Source organism: Dioscorea cayenensis, chromosome 4 (assembly GCF_009730915.1).
Source record: "Dioscorea cayenensis subsp. rotundata cultivar TDr96_F1 chromosome 4, TDr96_F1_v2_PseudoChromosome.rev07_lg8_w22 25.fasta, whole genome shotgun sequence".
Classification (NCBI taxonomy): Eukaryota; Viridiplantae; Streptophyta; class Magnoliopsida; order Dioscoreales; family Dioscoreaceae; genus Dioscorea; species Dioscorea cayenensis.
The window spans coordinates 9,116,787-9,132,175 of NC_052474.1; the positions used below are offsets into that span (position 1 = coordinate 9,116,787).

The following is a 15,389-nucleotide window of genomic DNA, read 5'->3' on the forward strand; positions in this document are numbered from 1 at the left end:
TTCTTGAAGGGTAAAATCAATGATTAAATCTTAATTAAATGCTTCTGTTTCTTGCGTTAATTTTAAGCTTTGTGTTTTACAAAGTGATCCTTGATTATTATTTATTTACAAAGTCAGTAAACTTTTTTGTTTATTTCTTGGTTTTTAAGATTAAAATAGTTCCTTTTATTCTTGAAAATTCAAGAACATAATAATATACGTATTTTCTTAATTTTGATGGTTCAGCTATTAAAAGATCATGCCTAAATATCAACTACAAAACAAACTTGGTATATATATATATATATATATATATATATATATATATATATATATATATGATGTTAGGGCCCAACACGTGGCACACTCTAATTATTTTTTTATATGGAAAATGAGCTTCAACCATTAGAAGATCATGCATAAATATCCATTTCAAAACAAATTTGGTATATATTATTTTGATTGCCTATTAATAAAAATAGAACCGTAAGCTTATGGCTCTATAAGTTCATGTAAGTATTAATTAGTTTCATTAATAAGACATGTAGCACATTAACATTTAACTTGATGCATTTATCTTCAGAAGACATGATATGAAATGTCTCCATGAGTTGCCACTAATTATCTATCCAATGTGGCCTTATTGCATGCATTAGCTTTTATTTTTATTTTTTTAGGTTGATATAGAGAATGGTAGTTTTTCTTTTAAAAGATAGGCCACTACAATGATAGTGACACACTAATATTTTTTTAAAAAAATAGAGTTAATTCATGTTAATTCTATATTTGTTGGTCTTCACAAGCTCTGATGCCTTTTTTTTATTTATTACTGTCTTTTCACGTGCACCACACTCTTTTCTCAATGCAAGTAATGACTTGCATTCAAATCAATAATTTTAGACTACCTTTTATGTATGGAGTGTCACATTCAGTGATTCACATGCAAAACATGTTCCAAAATATTGTGAAAAATGCATTTCAATGTCAATGCATTATACACTGATAGAGGTTAATTAATATAAGTTAGGGTGTCTTTAATATAGGTTTAAAAAATCAACAGCTATTTGAATCATTTAACATAAACTTAAACCCGTGATTAAACAGTTTTTTTTTTTAAATGTTTACAACTTTTGAAATTTGTCGAAATATAGAATGAAAGAATCCACATCACTTTGCAATGAACTTTAAAAATAATAGTAAGCCAGGTATGTATATGTTTTTAGTTGGTTTGAAATGTTACATTTATAATATCTGATAATATTTTTTGGAATTTCTTTTAAATAAATATATAGTTTAAACATGAACATCAAACTATTTATATGTACATATATATACATATATATATAGTTAGTTAGTTAGTTTTATTAATATTTTTTTAAATAAAATCTGAGTTTATATTTGAATGTTTTTTGGTGAGTAATTTGTTAATTTTTTTAAAAACAAATAGTTTAAAAGTAAATATGTATATGTATACATATAAATATATAACTTAATAGTCCCTCAAGACCTCTCCAAATGTTTGGTATTATTTATTTACATATATAAATATTTGGTATTATATAAATACTTAATATGTATGTGCATTTTATGGTGTTATATATATACATATACTCGCAGCTTAAGCGCGGGTCTCCCCTGTTAGTTATTTTTAAAGATGTGATTGAGATAGATAAATGTGGCATGAATTGCATATATTTGGTTGAAACATTTAGTAGCAAATAATTTATGAAAGAAAAATAAGTGATAATGAATTGGTTCAACTGTGGGTTTTTTTTAATATTACATTTTTTTAAATTATATGCTAAAATGGGCATTTTTAAATTAACTACGAAAAATACACAAAAAGTACCATGCATGGTACTTACATGGTATGTTTTGCACATGAGTAAAGATATTCCTGCTAAACAGCTCACACGAAATGCTCACGCGAATGATGTGGATGCCCATGTGGCATCAACATCATCCACGTCTTATTAGCTATTAAAAAAAAAAGGTTAAAAGCTAAGTCTAAAACAAAAGTACCAGCCCGTCATCACCATCTCCCCGTCTTCTCTCCTCTCACTGTCGCCATCATCCCCATCTCGCCGCCGTCATCGCTTCGAAGATCAAATTCTAGGGTTCACTGATGGTGCTCCTTGGCCGTGTCCGATCCATGCTTCTCAGGCAAAGACCACCAGTGCTTATGTTAAGGTGAGTGAGGATCTTTGCAGCGAGGTTTCATTGTGTTCCGTTCTTCTCGTGCGCAGCTTTGGAGTTTGTGGAATTGTTTGTCGGAGTTGGTGCTCCGATGAGGCCGTCAGTATCCCGCCGTGATGCTATATCTGGACGGATCATCTCCTTGCATTTGAATGCTTTCTCGTTCTCTGGCTTTCTTTCTTTCGTGTTAACCCTAGAAAACCTAATCTATTGATTACCTTGGTTTTGTCGATGGTAGGTGACTTCTGATCTTCCTCGCTTGCAGGTTCGTCTTCTTTCTTATTTCTTGATCTTTTCTTCATTTGAATGTTTAGGTTCAGCATTTCTGATATTGGGGACTTGAGGCTTAGATTTCCATTCCTTGGCTTCCTCATTAGAATGAAAAAAATCCTTCATTTTCCAATGTAAGCTCTCTTTTGCATCCTTTTTCAATTGTTTATTCTTGTTGTAGTGATTGTTTTGTGTTCTCTTGATGTGTTTCCTTTCTTTTGATGGTTTTGGTTCAAAGGGAGAATAGCACTTTGAAACCAATGGACTCAGAGCAGTTGAGGGAGTATGGTCATCAAATGGTTGATTTCATTGCAGATTACTACAAAACAATTGAATCTTTCCCTGTTCGTAGCCAAGTTAAGATGAGCATGATGAGGATAAAAAGTAAGACATAAAATTCCAGATTAAAGACCCTTCTTTTGATGTGAAATACCTCCATTCCCTCTGCCCCTTTGATTTATAATCTATGTTCGCTTGAAAAAAATATTTCTTTAGCTAATGATGTGTGAAATTTGAAACTTTGCATCATTTTTGTAGTATAATCTTGCAGTTGGTGTGAAAAATGTTTCCTTTATCTTCTGATTGGTGTTTATCTTTCCAATTTGCTTTGGCTTTAACAATCTCTTGGAGAGCTTTTTAACTTGTCTGTTCAAGTGGTTTTGGTTTCATCTTGTAACATAACATCTGGTTAAAAATTTCTAAAATTACTACTTCATGTGGTATAGTGAGTTGAATTGCTTAGCCTTCAAGACGTTTTGTTTCGGTTTGATTTACTACTAGTTTATGAACAAGAGATGGAGTAATAGATATATACTAGAAGTAATGGCGAAATGAGTTGCAATAAAATTTTCATACCAGGTCCTGTAATAGTACTTCCTTTGTATGTGCTCTATCTTAGTTACAAATGAAATGTGTGTTGTATTTTTTTCATTACATTACTTGCTGTTTTGCAGCCAGGGTATCTAAAAGAACTGTTGCCTGATTCATCCCCAAAACATCCAGAAAGTTTGCAAGATGTTATAAATGGTGAAAATGATTTGTTGAATTTTATCTAAATGACTTATCATCTAACAAATGATTTAGTTTTCTCTTCTCTTCGCACTTGCAGATGTCAGTCAAAAAATAATCCCTAGTGTAACTCATTGGCAAAGTCCTGACTATTTTGCTTATTATCCATCTAATAGCAGCACTGTTGGATTTTTAGGGAAATGCTCAGTGCTAGTTTTAATATAGTAGGTTTCAGTTGGGTGACCTCTCCTACTGCTACAGAGCTAGAAGTGATTGTTTTAGATTGGCTTGCTAAGATGCTAAAACTTCCCAATGAATTTTTTTAGTATTTGTAATGTTCATGTTCAATTGTAAAAACCTAATTGTAGCCATGTATGCTTCAGGTGAATTAAGACCAAGTCAGTCAATGAATGAATTGCGACTTGAATTATTGTTATCCCTGTGAATGAATTGTTGTTATCCCTGTTGAAATTCAGTCATACCAAGCTGCAAATTTATGATTCATTTATTATTTAAGGAACTCAATCTAATGTAAATGCTAGCACAATAAAAATGGCAATCACCTGTTAAAAGAGATAGACATGTTTATGATATTAAGACCAACAGAAATGAATTTTCTGCCTTCAATAACAATTCCACCAGACATGTTTATGAACATCAATATTGATGGCCATTGGCCAAACTATTTCTGTTGCAGAATGATGCAAGTTATGATTTTTAAGAAAGAAACTCACTGGAGATCATCATACAGATAATAAACTCAAGAAAACCAGAAGATTGCACTTTCTAAAGATGGAAAGCAAGAAAAACCTAATCTCATCTCAAATTTAAATGAACAGTACACATCATACAACATCAGAAATTCCATTAATAACACAACAACAATGTAAAATTAGTTCACTGCATACAGTCAACATTTGTTTGATTTAAAGCATCCAACAAACAAACAATAACATCACCAGCCAAAATATATGTAGAAACACATCGATGAAGAAATCTAAGCCACATGCTCTGAAGTGCAAAGAAGATCACCAACCAAAATAATATTTGCAAGATCAGCACCCAAGAAAAGTATTCTCATAGGTATGAAATGGAATTTAGAACATGTAAAATAAGACACTACTAGAGAAAGCACGAACAAGAAGGAACACTAAAACACTTACTTCTCTTGCATGGATCATAACAAGTTTTATTGGCTATAAGGCTAATGTGCTCTATCAGTCATTGTCAAGTTGATGGTATAATCTGTCACAAATATAGTATCAACTTTCAATCATCTAAATCATATGTTTGACAATTTTAAGAAGTAAATAACTAAACCTTTTCTAGTTACCTGTGAAGAAAAATCATTGCCATGATTTTGTAAAGTGAAGCTATCGACATGCATATCCATGGCATTTGGAAGAGAATTCGAATTCACCTAGAATAAAAATGTTAATCAGTTATATTTAAATATATATATATATATATATATATATATATATATATATATATATATATGAAATACCATAATAAATATTAGAGAACATAATAACACCACACTTTCTTGAGTACAGAGTTCTTGTGTGTCATTTGGAGTTTGTGCATTTCCCTTTGATTGAACTTTCTGGAAAAAAAAATTCAGACCAAAAAAGAATCATTGAGTTGGAAAATGATATTAAAAAAGTATGAGCACCTTTTTTTATTTCTAATAATTATTTCTTCAACTTTTGATTTCTTCCTCTTCGATGGTGGTCGGCCCTTAGTCTGCGCTTTTAATGAAATTAAAAACTTTGTGGTTGAAGATGTTGACTAGTGTTGTTCGTGAATTTCTTCCATCAACATTTGTGGTTGAAGAAGTTGCTTTGGATGACCATCCCAGTAATTTGAATTACCCATCACTTTCTCAATTGCTTCATCTACACATTTCATTAGAAAATAATATTTCTCAATAGATTGTGCTCCAACTTCAGCAGCTTTGGAAAAAAATGAGAGCATAAGCTATTACTCCCTCAATTCCTTTTTATCTGTCATAAACCCATGTTCCTTTTTATCTGTCATTTCTGAACATCAAGAAGCATTTATTATTTTTTTCCAAAGTTACCCTAACACTCTATTCAATTCTCTTCTTTAAATTTAATATGAGAGAGAAATGTGAAGATATAAATTAGAGGTAATTTTGGAAATATAACTAATTTTTTATTAAATTATGTGAAATAACCAACTTTCTTGGTATGTGAGATTCGGTTATTCATGACAGATTAAAAGGAACGGAGGAAGTATATCATATTTTTTTCACAAGTTTATGTATCATCATAACAATTCATCACATAAGTATGCCTGCGTTTGATATCTTTTCTCCATCGTGGTAAGATATACTGAGGTGGAATCTCTTTGATGTTCTTCTTAATGAAAACCTTGCATATATGTCTGCAAATAATTCCTCTGAACTCAAATAAACGGCATGTGCATTTAATATCAAATTCAGCTTCATTATGATAAACATTGAATACCACTTGTTTTCTGAGTTTGCCTTCCTGTCCTCTGAAAATGTCTATCACTTGAAATGTACGTACTGGCCCATCTAAATTGACAAGTGCAAGATTGCAATATAGCATTCCTTTCAATTCATCTTGAAACAACTTAAAAATTTCATTTGTGTAGGCTTCTAGTAATTGCTTCTCAAAATGACAATCGGTTAGCATATGAAAGTTTGTGTTAAAAGAAGCAAAGTCAGCTTTTTTTCTTTTTCAAACTTACTTTTTAATGCATTGTCATATTGCTCCACAAATTGCTTTAAAGATGTTGTTGGACCAATATAGCCATAAAAAAAAACATTTATACTTTCACTTCTTTGCGTGGTAGACATCCCAGCCCAAAAAATTCCTTCGACAAAGATAGGAGCCCATTGATGATGAATTTTAAATAAAAAAATTCAGCCACTCATTCTTTTCTATGTTGTAGTCCTTTCTCATCTTCAACCAACTATCTTTGAATTCTTGAATATCCACCGCCTCATAAATAATATTCTTCAATATCTTCTTTATTGCTTTGTACTCAATTAACCCTCCAAGCTTTTCAGGAACTTTCTTCATTATGTGCCATAGACAAAGTCAGTGATGAGAATTCGGAAAAACCGCCTTAATTGCACCTTGAATAGCCATGCATTGATATGTAATAATTGCATTAGGAGCTTTACCAGACACGCATTCTAACCAGGTTTTGAACAATCAAATATAAGTTTCCGTATCTTCTTTTGATAATAAACCACATTCAAACAATATAGTTTGCCCATGATGATTTACACCAACAAAAGGGGCAAAAGACATATTATACTTGTTTGTCAAGTACGTTGTGTCAAATGATATTAAATCACCAAAAGCCTCATATGCTGCTATGGACCTTGCATCTGCCCAAAATACATTTCTCAAACCACCCTCGTCATCCATATCAATCATGTGAAAAAAATTTGAATTTCTTTGATGCATACGAGAAATATAATTGCGAAGTGCTTCAGCATCCCCAATATCAAGTCTGAGCTGCCTTGCTTTTGCAGTATAAATTCTGCAATCTCTTTCAGTATATGTTAAATTTTTATAACCACCACTTTCAACTGCTAAAGAATGAAAATTTTTTACTCAAGCCTACGTCTGCTTGATCATTTAATTCAAGTCTTCTTTTCACATAGCCATCCATTTTTTTATTGCATTTCTGAAAACGAGATTTATGTGGACTTAATGCATGGTTGTGTTCCAACTTAACACTAGATATAGTGCACCATCCATCATTACCAATTACAACATTAATTTTGGCTTGACAATTTGTCTTGGTAGATAGCCTTGGGTTGGAAGCATTTTTTTGCACTGGATATTCTTCTACCACTTCTTACACATGCAAGTGTGTAATATTTCAATTTTCCATAATCTCTTGATCTTGTACTTCATTTTGTAATGCCAAAACCTTCTTGTCGAGCATACTCAATGTATAAATTGTATACTTCTACTTTAGAATTAAGCATCATGCCTGCTTTTGGAACAACTTTTCCACATGTTAATACCTCCATGTTTATCATTTCTTCATTCTCTTTGTTTAATATTTCTAAATTAGAAGGCCCAGTTTTTGTTCCCGTCATGTACTGTTCAGAGGAGCCAATTTTCAATTCTCCATAATATTTTTGATTTGGATGATAGGCTAGAAAAGAAAACCTAAAAAAATTACACACTTAGTTAGTATTACAAGTATCTAAAAATAACAAATTAAATCACACATGGCCATGCATGAAATTCATATCACAATTATCTCAAAACAAATTAATGTCATATATGCTATAAATTTAAAATGATTTTTGACATAAATACAAAACATATTCTAGTAGCATGGTTTTTGACAAATTTATGTATTCTTACTTGTTCCCTGCTTGAAAAGTCAGGTTGCAGGCATTCTTTGAAAAATGAGGTGGCAAGAACTTTTCAATAAGACAACAATTAAGTAAAAAAAAAAAATAGGTAAGTTTACATTTTGAAGATTAACTTTATGATATGAACTTACAATAGACTGACTGTAATCGAGCTTTGGAGATGAGAAGAGAACTCCTGAATTTCCCAAAGATAAACCTAATATAGATCCTTCAACCTGCTTGTAGGTATTATCATTACCTGCATGAATCATCCATAAATCACAGAAGATGTTATTGCCTTTGAAGAGAATGCAACAAATTTCAATGTAATGAAAGACCATGATCCAGGCGTTTGTAATTATGTATACACACACACACACACACACACACACACACACACACATTACATAACACCGTTATTCGCATTGCTGTATCAAATACCACTATACTTAAAACCATTGTTCCTGAGATGCTGGTAACTTAGACATATAAATTTGAAAGACTAATTTCTTATAGGAAGAGAAGCAATTCTAATCCTGCGGCAACATTCATAAGTTCAAACAAATTTTCAAAAATGCAAAGAAAGAAGATAAAAATAAGAACATACACTAGTAATGTAGCCCTTGAAATCAATGAATCATGCAAAATGATTAACCTAGAATTTGTGTTGTACTAAAAAAAACCACATTTGCAGTGCAGACAAAATTATGTTAACCAAGCAAAGAACTCTGGCACATTGAGTGGATAAATTACTCAAAAGTAGTTAAACCAGCCGTAGATATAATTATGTAACTTACAAAATAAGAAACAGAAAATATTTGAAAATTTTAAATTCAGCAAGATACATTCATAAAACAACTTTTGAACTTTGGTAAAAAAAAACGAAAAGAAAGAAACAATGGCCTTTGAAATCATTATCCATAGGAACATAGCTAGAGGAAAGATGAACTATGAAAATTTTAACCTGATTTTACTCAGCAAGAAGAAATTTGTTTTCATTTTCTTTGTCTGGGAAGCGCGGATTGGACACGGCCGAGGAGCACCATCAGTAAACCCTAGACTTTGACCTTCGAAGCGATGACGACGGAGAGATGGGGATGACGGCGGCGAGATGGGGATGACGACGGTGGTGAGAGGAGAGAAGACGGGGAGAAGGTGATGACGGCTGGTACTTTTGTTTTAGACTTGTCTTTTAACCTTTTTTTTTAATAGCTGATAAGATGTGGATGGGCATCCACATCATCCGTGTGAGCATTTCGTATGAGCTATTCGGCAGGAATATCTTTACTCTTTGCACATGGGCTTTCCCAGATTTTTTTTTTTTAATTTTGTAATAGTTTTTTTTATATAATATTTACATTTAAAACCTTATAAAATTTTTGAATTAATTTTTTTTCAACTCTATTTAAAATATTACAATGGTTTTTTATATAATCTTTTACGTTTTAGTCCTTATATATATTTTTTTTAAATTATAATTTTTTTTCTCACAACCCTATTTAAATTTTACAATGACTTTTTTTATATAATATTTTACATTCAATCTTTCTAAATTTTCTTAATTTAAATTCTTTCTAACAACCATGTTTAAATTTTTGTTTTTTTTTTAAATAGTGTTCCTTTTTACTTGTTCCTTTTTTAACCATCCCCAATAAAAAAAAAACATTTTCAATTTAGCTATGACAAACACATATCATACTCCAAATGGATGAAAATAATTACATATATTATACAAAGATCACGACAATCACAGATTACGAATGAGTTTTTGGACCTGGTGCATTAGGACAATTCCAACCACTATGACCTTCATTTCGACATAAACCATAAAGCTTCCGCTGACTGACTTCTCTTATATCAATTTCATTACAAATTCTTCTAGATTTAGGGTTACCTTTCAAAGGTCTTCACATTGTAATATTAGGAAGTAAACATGGACCATTGTATGGGGTCCAATACCCCATATTAGGCATTACTTCAAACTCTTTACGGTATATATTAAAAATAGCTTCGAGCCTGTAAACATTATCCACGTATTCCTGCTAATATAGATGGATAGAAGTATATACCGCAATAACATGGAGGCAAGAAAAATAAAGTATTTGAAACTCACCACAATTTAACCATTGGGCCCTCATATCAATGCGGTAAGTACTACCCATACTGTCATGTTGTAGTGGAGACAGACAGTTCTTCTAACATGAAGGAATTCTCTTCACGGTCAAATTGACGAACATAAATGCTACCCGCTGATTGTTAATTTTCTTGAATTATCTTCAATAGTACTTCTGAGAATTTTTGGTCTGATATAATCTGAGCTTGTGCTCTTCAATACGGAATTAATACATTCAACAAGGTTGGTCGTCATATGCCCATACCTTCGACCTTCCTTATCAAAAGCTTGAGTCCACTTCTCCCGTGGTATATTGTTCAATCATCTCTTTGCCTCCACATTGTATTCTCGAACCAAACCATACCAGTAGTTAAAATCACGCGTAATTCTCCAGTAACCTATGTCAATCACATAAAGAAAGCAAGTCAGCAACAAAAAAAAACAATAACATTATTTATTTAAAAAACATAAACAAGTCATTTTCATAATTACCAGCATTAACAACTATCCATTGTATTTCTTTATTTTTTGAAATAACGCATGAAGTTGGCAGAGATGTGCCTAATGCAATAAACATGGTAAGCATCTGGAGGATTCATCCTTTGCCCAATTACTCGGAATGCCATCTTGATAGCTTCATGGTAATCTGAAATAAAACATATTCCTTCTTGTGGTGTCACATATGCGCGCAAATGATCTACGAAAAAAAATGCCACACATCTAACGTCTCTCCTTCCACGATCACAAATGAAATTGGAAGGATGTTTTTGTTTCCATCCTGAGCAACTGCCATCAATAAAATTACTTTATATTTTCCATAAAGGTGTGTACCATCTATCTGCACCACCGGCTTGCAACATTTGAAAGCCTCCATACATGAAGGAAAACTCCAAAAACGTCTATGAAAGACACAACTATCACGTACCAATTAACTTCCATTATATGTAGGTTGTGTCTGGAGATTGATTATTGTTGCAAGGATAAATTGATATAGTCTTGATAACCATTTTGGTAATTCATTGTATGACTCCTCCCAATTACCAAATGCTGCCTTACCTATTTTTTTGTTTGACTATCCATACTTTTCTATACGTTGAAGTATAGCCATATTGATTTCTAATCTCTGCTATCAAAACAGACACATTTATGCTAGGCTTTTCCTTGATCAAAGACTGTATATTCCGAGAAATCATGTTAGAATCCAGCTTTGAATGATCTTGGGAAATCATCACCAATGAGCATGTATGAGGACCATTGTACTTTGTAATCTGCTAAATATGTTTCTTTTTGTTAAATGATGTGTGAACCTTCTAGTTGCATCCGTCACCATATAACCTGTATTTGCCTAAATACCGAGTCAGATCAAACTCGATGACTTTGTACTCCACTGACTTCAGTAATTAGTAATGCTTAGTCACTGTGATGGTGTATCTTTAGTTTGAAATTGCATTCCTATATACAATTCTCCATCTGTCATTGGCCCTCTAAATGTCTGATTGTATAAGAAAGGATGCTCTAGGAATTCTGGTGCATACATCGCTTCTAAATCCAATGCCTTCATATGTGCCGGTAGCACAAATTATGGCTTTGAAAATTCTTCCTTGCTTGCTTCACTATTCTCTGTTTAGTTATCAGTATCATCCTCATCCCCACTAGAGTTCTCGTATTCACCAACTTCATTTGCATGAGGATCATGAGAAAAGTTATGCTGATATGTTGATATTCGTAACTTGATTGTGTATATGGTGGAACACTGGCCAAGTAGTACGCTGGTTCAGTTGGTGGTTAGGTGTGGGTTAGTGACCCCCACACTGCATGATGGAACATCTATGTTGATTTACTATTGGGAGGAACCAACAGCAACACCTAGTTCGGTACACAGTTCAAGAACTTGAATATTGGGAAATCTATTATGGCAATCGAACATTATTCGGACATCACTATCGTTGTGCAGTTTAAATGATCGATAAGAAATGTTGCCGTAGCTTGCAAAAATAGGTAATCTATATTTGATGCGTATAACTCTTTCACCGTCTTCTCCTTCAAAGTTTCTCTTCAATTATTCTCTTTAAAAATTCTAAAGAAATATCATTCTCCACATAAAAACAAGATTGCTTGTCGAAGAAATATACGCTATCTTCATTTCAAGTGGTGGAACTGTTGTAGTAAACTAGAACAAGTGATCTTTTCGTCATTTTTTTTTTTTAATAAAAGGCAAGAGTTGTAGAAGGAGTAATGTAAAGAGAGCAAATAGGGTAAGAATCAAAATATTAGAACAAGGTTTATATAGAGAAGGGTTTCATGTATTCAGATTTGACCATCATAATTTCTGACGGTTGCAAATTCGGACGTCATAAATCTGATAATTGTCAGGTTTGATTGTCCTTATTAATAGTGATTGCATATTTAAACGTCATTTTTGACAGTTGCAGAGTTTGACCATCATAAAACCTAACAATTGTCAGGTTTGATTGTATTTATTATTGGTGGTTACAAATTTGACCGTCATAATTTCTGACATCCTGACAATTGTTAGGGTTGATATTATTGGTGGCCGGAGATTTGATCATCATAATTTCTGACAGTTGCAGGTTTGACCAACATAATTTTTGACATTCTGACAATTGTTAGGGTCGACTATTCTTATTTTTTGTGGCTAGAGATTTGACCATCATAATTTTTGACAGTTGCAGGTTTGACCGTCATAAATCTTGACAATTGTCAGGTTTGATTGTTTTTATTATTGGTGTTTGTAGATTTGACCATCATAATTTCTAACCGTTGTAAGTTTGAGCGTAAAAAATCCTGGTAATTGTTAGGTTTGATTGTTCCCTATTATTGGTGGTTGCAGATTTGACTACACATTTAAATTTCTGATAATAGTAGATGTAATACCCTGAACCTTTGGACACCTGTTGGAAAGAATATATTCAGGGTATTACTACAGTTGCAGTAAGATTTTTCTACAGAGTAATCTTGTTGAGAAATTTTAAGTGGAAAGAACAAGGACCTAAATGTGAAAGTTTCTAAAAGATTTTGGGTTAAAGAGTAAATGAAAAGGATTTGATTTGAAATATTTCCGGAGACCGAGGACTGAAAGGTAAGACGGAAGGGACCTTTTTGAAATACTGTGTCATAATCCAGGGACCGTTGGATAGTTTGTAAGGATCTTTTGGAAATACTATTTCATGATTCAGGGACCATTGGTGAACTTTTCAGGGAACGTTTGTAAGAGATTGTATTTTTCAGACTACAGAAATTTTTGGCAGAAACGATCCATCGTAAGAGATCGATCATACTTGACAGGTCGAGAAAAGGCGGGATTTTTATTATACCGCTGAGCATCTGAGAAAAATCTAGAGTTTGATGGTTTCATCTCCTTCTTCTCCCATCGGATCTCGATGAACCCAGAATGAGGAGAAAAATGGGAGGTTTGAGGTGGAGGATTGGAGATCGTCGAAGAGAGCTCGCCGGAGTGATGGCTTGGCTTGGTAAGAACTTTTCTTTGTGTTGTATTTGGCTTGGATGTATGTATGCATGTATATATGTATATATTGTTGATTTGATGAAGAAAATGATGGATTTGAGTAGAAAAACTTGGTATGTTGTTATAGATGATGAGAATTTGAAATTTATTTTGGGAAAATCTTGTATTTGTGATGGATTTTGCTTGAAATAGAGATTAGGTTTTCGGTTTTACTGTAGCATTATTGTAGCATCGAGATTAGGGTTTGGTTAATTAAGTGATAATTATGATGATTAAGATGGTAATGATGATGGTAGGAATGGAGTTGGTTGGGTTAGCCAAATTGACTTGATTGGATCAAACCAAGTTGGTGGAGTAAATTGGTTGAGTTGGGTTTGGATGGATTGAAGTAGGTTGGGTTCATTGGGTTTGAATGAGAGTGAAGAATGGGCTTGATTTTGATGTTGGGCTAATGGTTTTGAGCTGAACTAATTGGAAGAGAATTGGGTTTAGTTGAGCTAGCAATTCAAGAAAAATTCGGGTTCAGTTGAACCAAGCTGGTTCAACAAATTTTGTATAAGAATTAGAGTTGGTTCAAGGCTGGTTGGCTAGATTGAGTTTGGTTCAGTGAAATTGAGCTTGGTTCAGTGGAATTAAGGTTGGTTCATGTTAGTTTCAGTAGTGTTTAGCCTTAATTGAGTTGGTTTAAGTGCAATTGGAGACCAGTTTACTTATGCAAAGTCGGGTTTTCACCGATTTGAGTGAGTAGGCCAATTAGAGAGTCAGTTACTTGTTCCTTGCATTTTCTTTTTGGGTTCAATTTTGTAGTTACCCTGTATTTATTTATTTTTATTTCGTTCTCCTGTTCGGTGTTGATTAGGCTTGGGAGGGAGTTCTAGGTCTAGCAAGAAAACCAAGGGAGACCGGGTGAGTTGATAGTGGCTATTATTTTACATAATTGGTTAATTATTATTATTTGTAAATAATTATTTAATAGCTAGTATTTTGGAAATAATGGTTTGATTATTTCATTTTATTATGTTTAATTGTGCATAATGTTCAAAGATACTTATATTTATTTGACGTTATTGTGACGTGATAATCGTATTGATACACATGATTTTGTATAATTATACATATTTTCAAATAGTGGAAATACATGTATGTCTGATTTAATTATTCGGTTAATGTATTTATTTTATTAGTTACATATGATTTGATTTGGAATGATTTGTTAAACTATGTGCGCATATTAAAATGTTTTACTGGCAATATTTGTAGAATTGGTTTTCATTCTTGGTATAGGAATGTTATCATGGATTTGGACTTTACTGGTAGTATGCATTGTTATACTTTTGGCAATGGCTTTGTGGAAAATAATGTTTATTTCTGATATGTGAATGCTTGTCCTGGATAAAGACCATGTGATGTGATTTATACAGATTGTATTATTGCTATATCTACTTGATGGTTTGGATGGTGACGGCGGGCTAAGGCCCGACTACTGCAGTAGTGGGTCCCCACGGGCTAACCTTTAGAGGTGGCATGGTGGACCTGAGTGTTGATTTGTCCTGTTCAGGTGGAGGTGTAGAGTCCTGACTGGATGTTCATCGAGATCCCGGGTTACCATACGGGACTGGTGGGCCAACGTTAATGTTATGAAGACCTTAGCTGCTCCCAACCTAGTCGCGACGAGGGCTAAGTCGGGGAGAGCTTTTCAGGCTATGAATTTGAGGGCGGTTTTTATATTATCTGTTATTTTGAATTGTGATGAGAGGGCGAAGCCCAGCTGTTGCTCTTAGAAGGGGCAGTCTCTCACAAAAATTTGGGTTTTCTGCGAAAATTGATTTGATGTTGAATTTATATTTCAAAAGCTCTTTAAAGTTGTATTTTTTCTAAAATTCTGGTATTTGTAAAAGTTGGGAAATTATTTGAGAATTGATGTTTATACACTTTATGCACACTACACTTAATTATTTGAA

At 33.0% G+C, this 15,389-nt stretch overlaps 1 protein-coding gene and 1 long non-coding RNA gene across 4 annotated transcripts; one reads left to right on the forward strand and one right to left on the reverse strand.

The window, feature by feature from the left end:
• Positions 1–2,006: 2,006 nt before the first annotated feature.
• LOC120258142 (tryptophan decarboxylase 1-like) lies at positions 2,007–3,889 on the forward strand. 3 transcript variants are annotated; one of them, XR_005535956.1, is made up of 5 exons: positions 2,007–2,409; positions 2,490–2,579; positions 2,684–2,829; positions 3,399–3,471; positions 3,554–3,889. XR_005535956.1 is itself a non-coding variant. In XM_039265494.1 (5 exons), the coding sequence occupies exons 1-4, from the start codon at positions 2,105–2,107 to the stop codon at positions 3,425–3,427; spliced, it is 330 nt and encodes a 109-aa protein (XP_039121428.1). In that variant the 5' UTR covers positions 2,007–2,104; the 3' UTR covers positions 3,428–3,471; positions 3,554–3,889. The 3 variants fall into 3 exon arrangements, 1 of the variants encoding a protein (XP_039121428.1); XM_039265494.1 differs by having other exon boundaries at positions 2,007–2,169; XR_005535957.1 differs by lacking the exon at positions 2,684–2,829.
• A 1,269-nt stretch (positions 3,890–5,158) lies between these two features.
• Positions 5,159–8,876, reverse strand: LOC120259560. The gene is made up of 3 exons (XR_005536140.1): positions 8,793–8,876; positions 7,981–8,087; positions 5,159–5,351 (listed from the first exon to the last, which is right to left on the reverse strand). It is a non-coding gene; the product is annotated as an uncharacterized LOC120259560 (long non-coding RNA).
• Between the last annotated feature and the right edge of the window lie 6,513 nt (positions 8,877–15,389).

What these genes read in the sequence shown, in the direction of transcription:
- LOC120258142 (XM_039265494.1), top strand. Translation starts at nt 2,105, where the DNA reads ATGGTGCTCCTTGGCCGTGTCCGATCCATGCTTCTCAGGCAAAGACCA. An exon ending in CCACCAGTGCTTATGTTAAG is followed by an intron (nt 2,170 to 2,489) that starts GTGAGTGAGGAT and finishes TTGAATGTTTAG; the next exon opens with GTTCAGCATTTCTGATATTG. An exon ending in AAAATCCTTCATTTTCCAAT is followed by an intron (nt 2,580 to 2,683) that starts GTAAGCTCTCTT and finishes TTTGGTTCAAAG; the next exon opens with GGAGAATAGCACTTTGAAAC.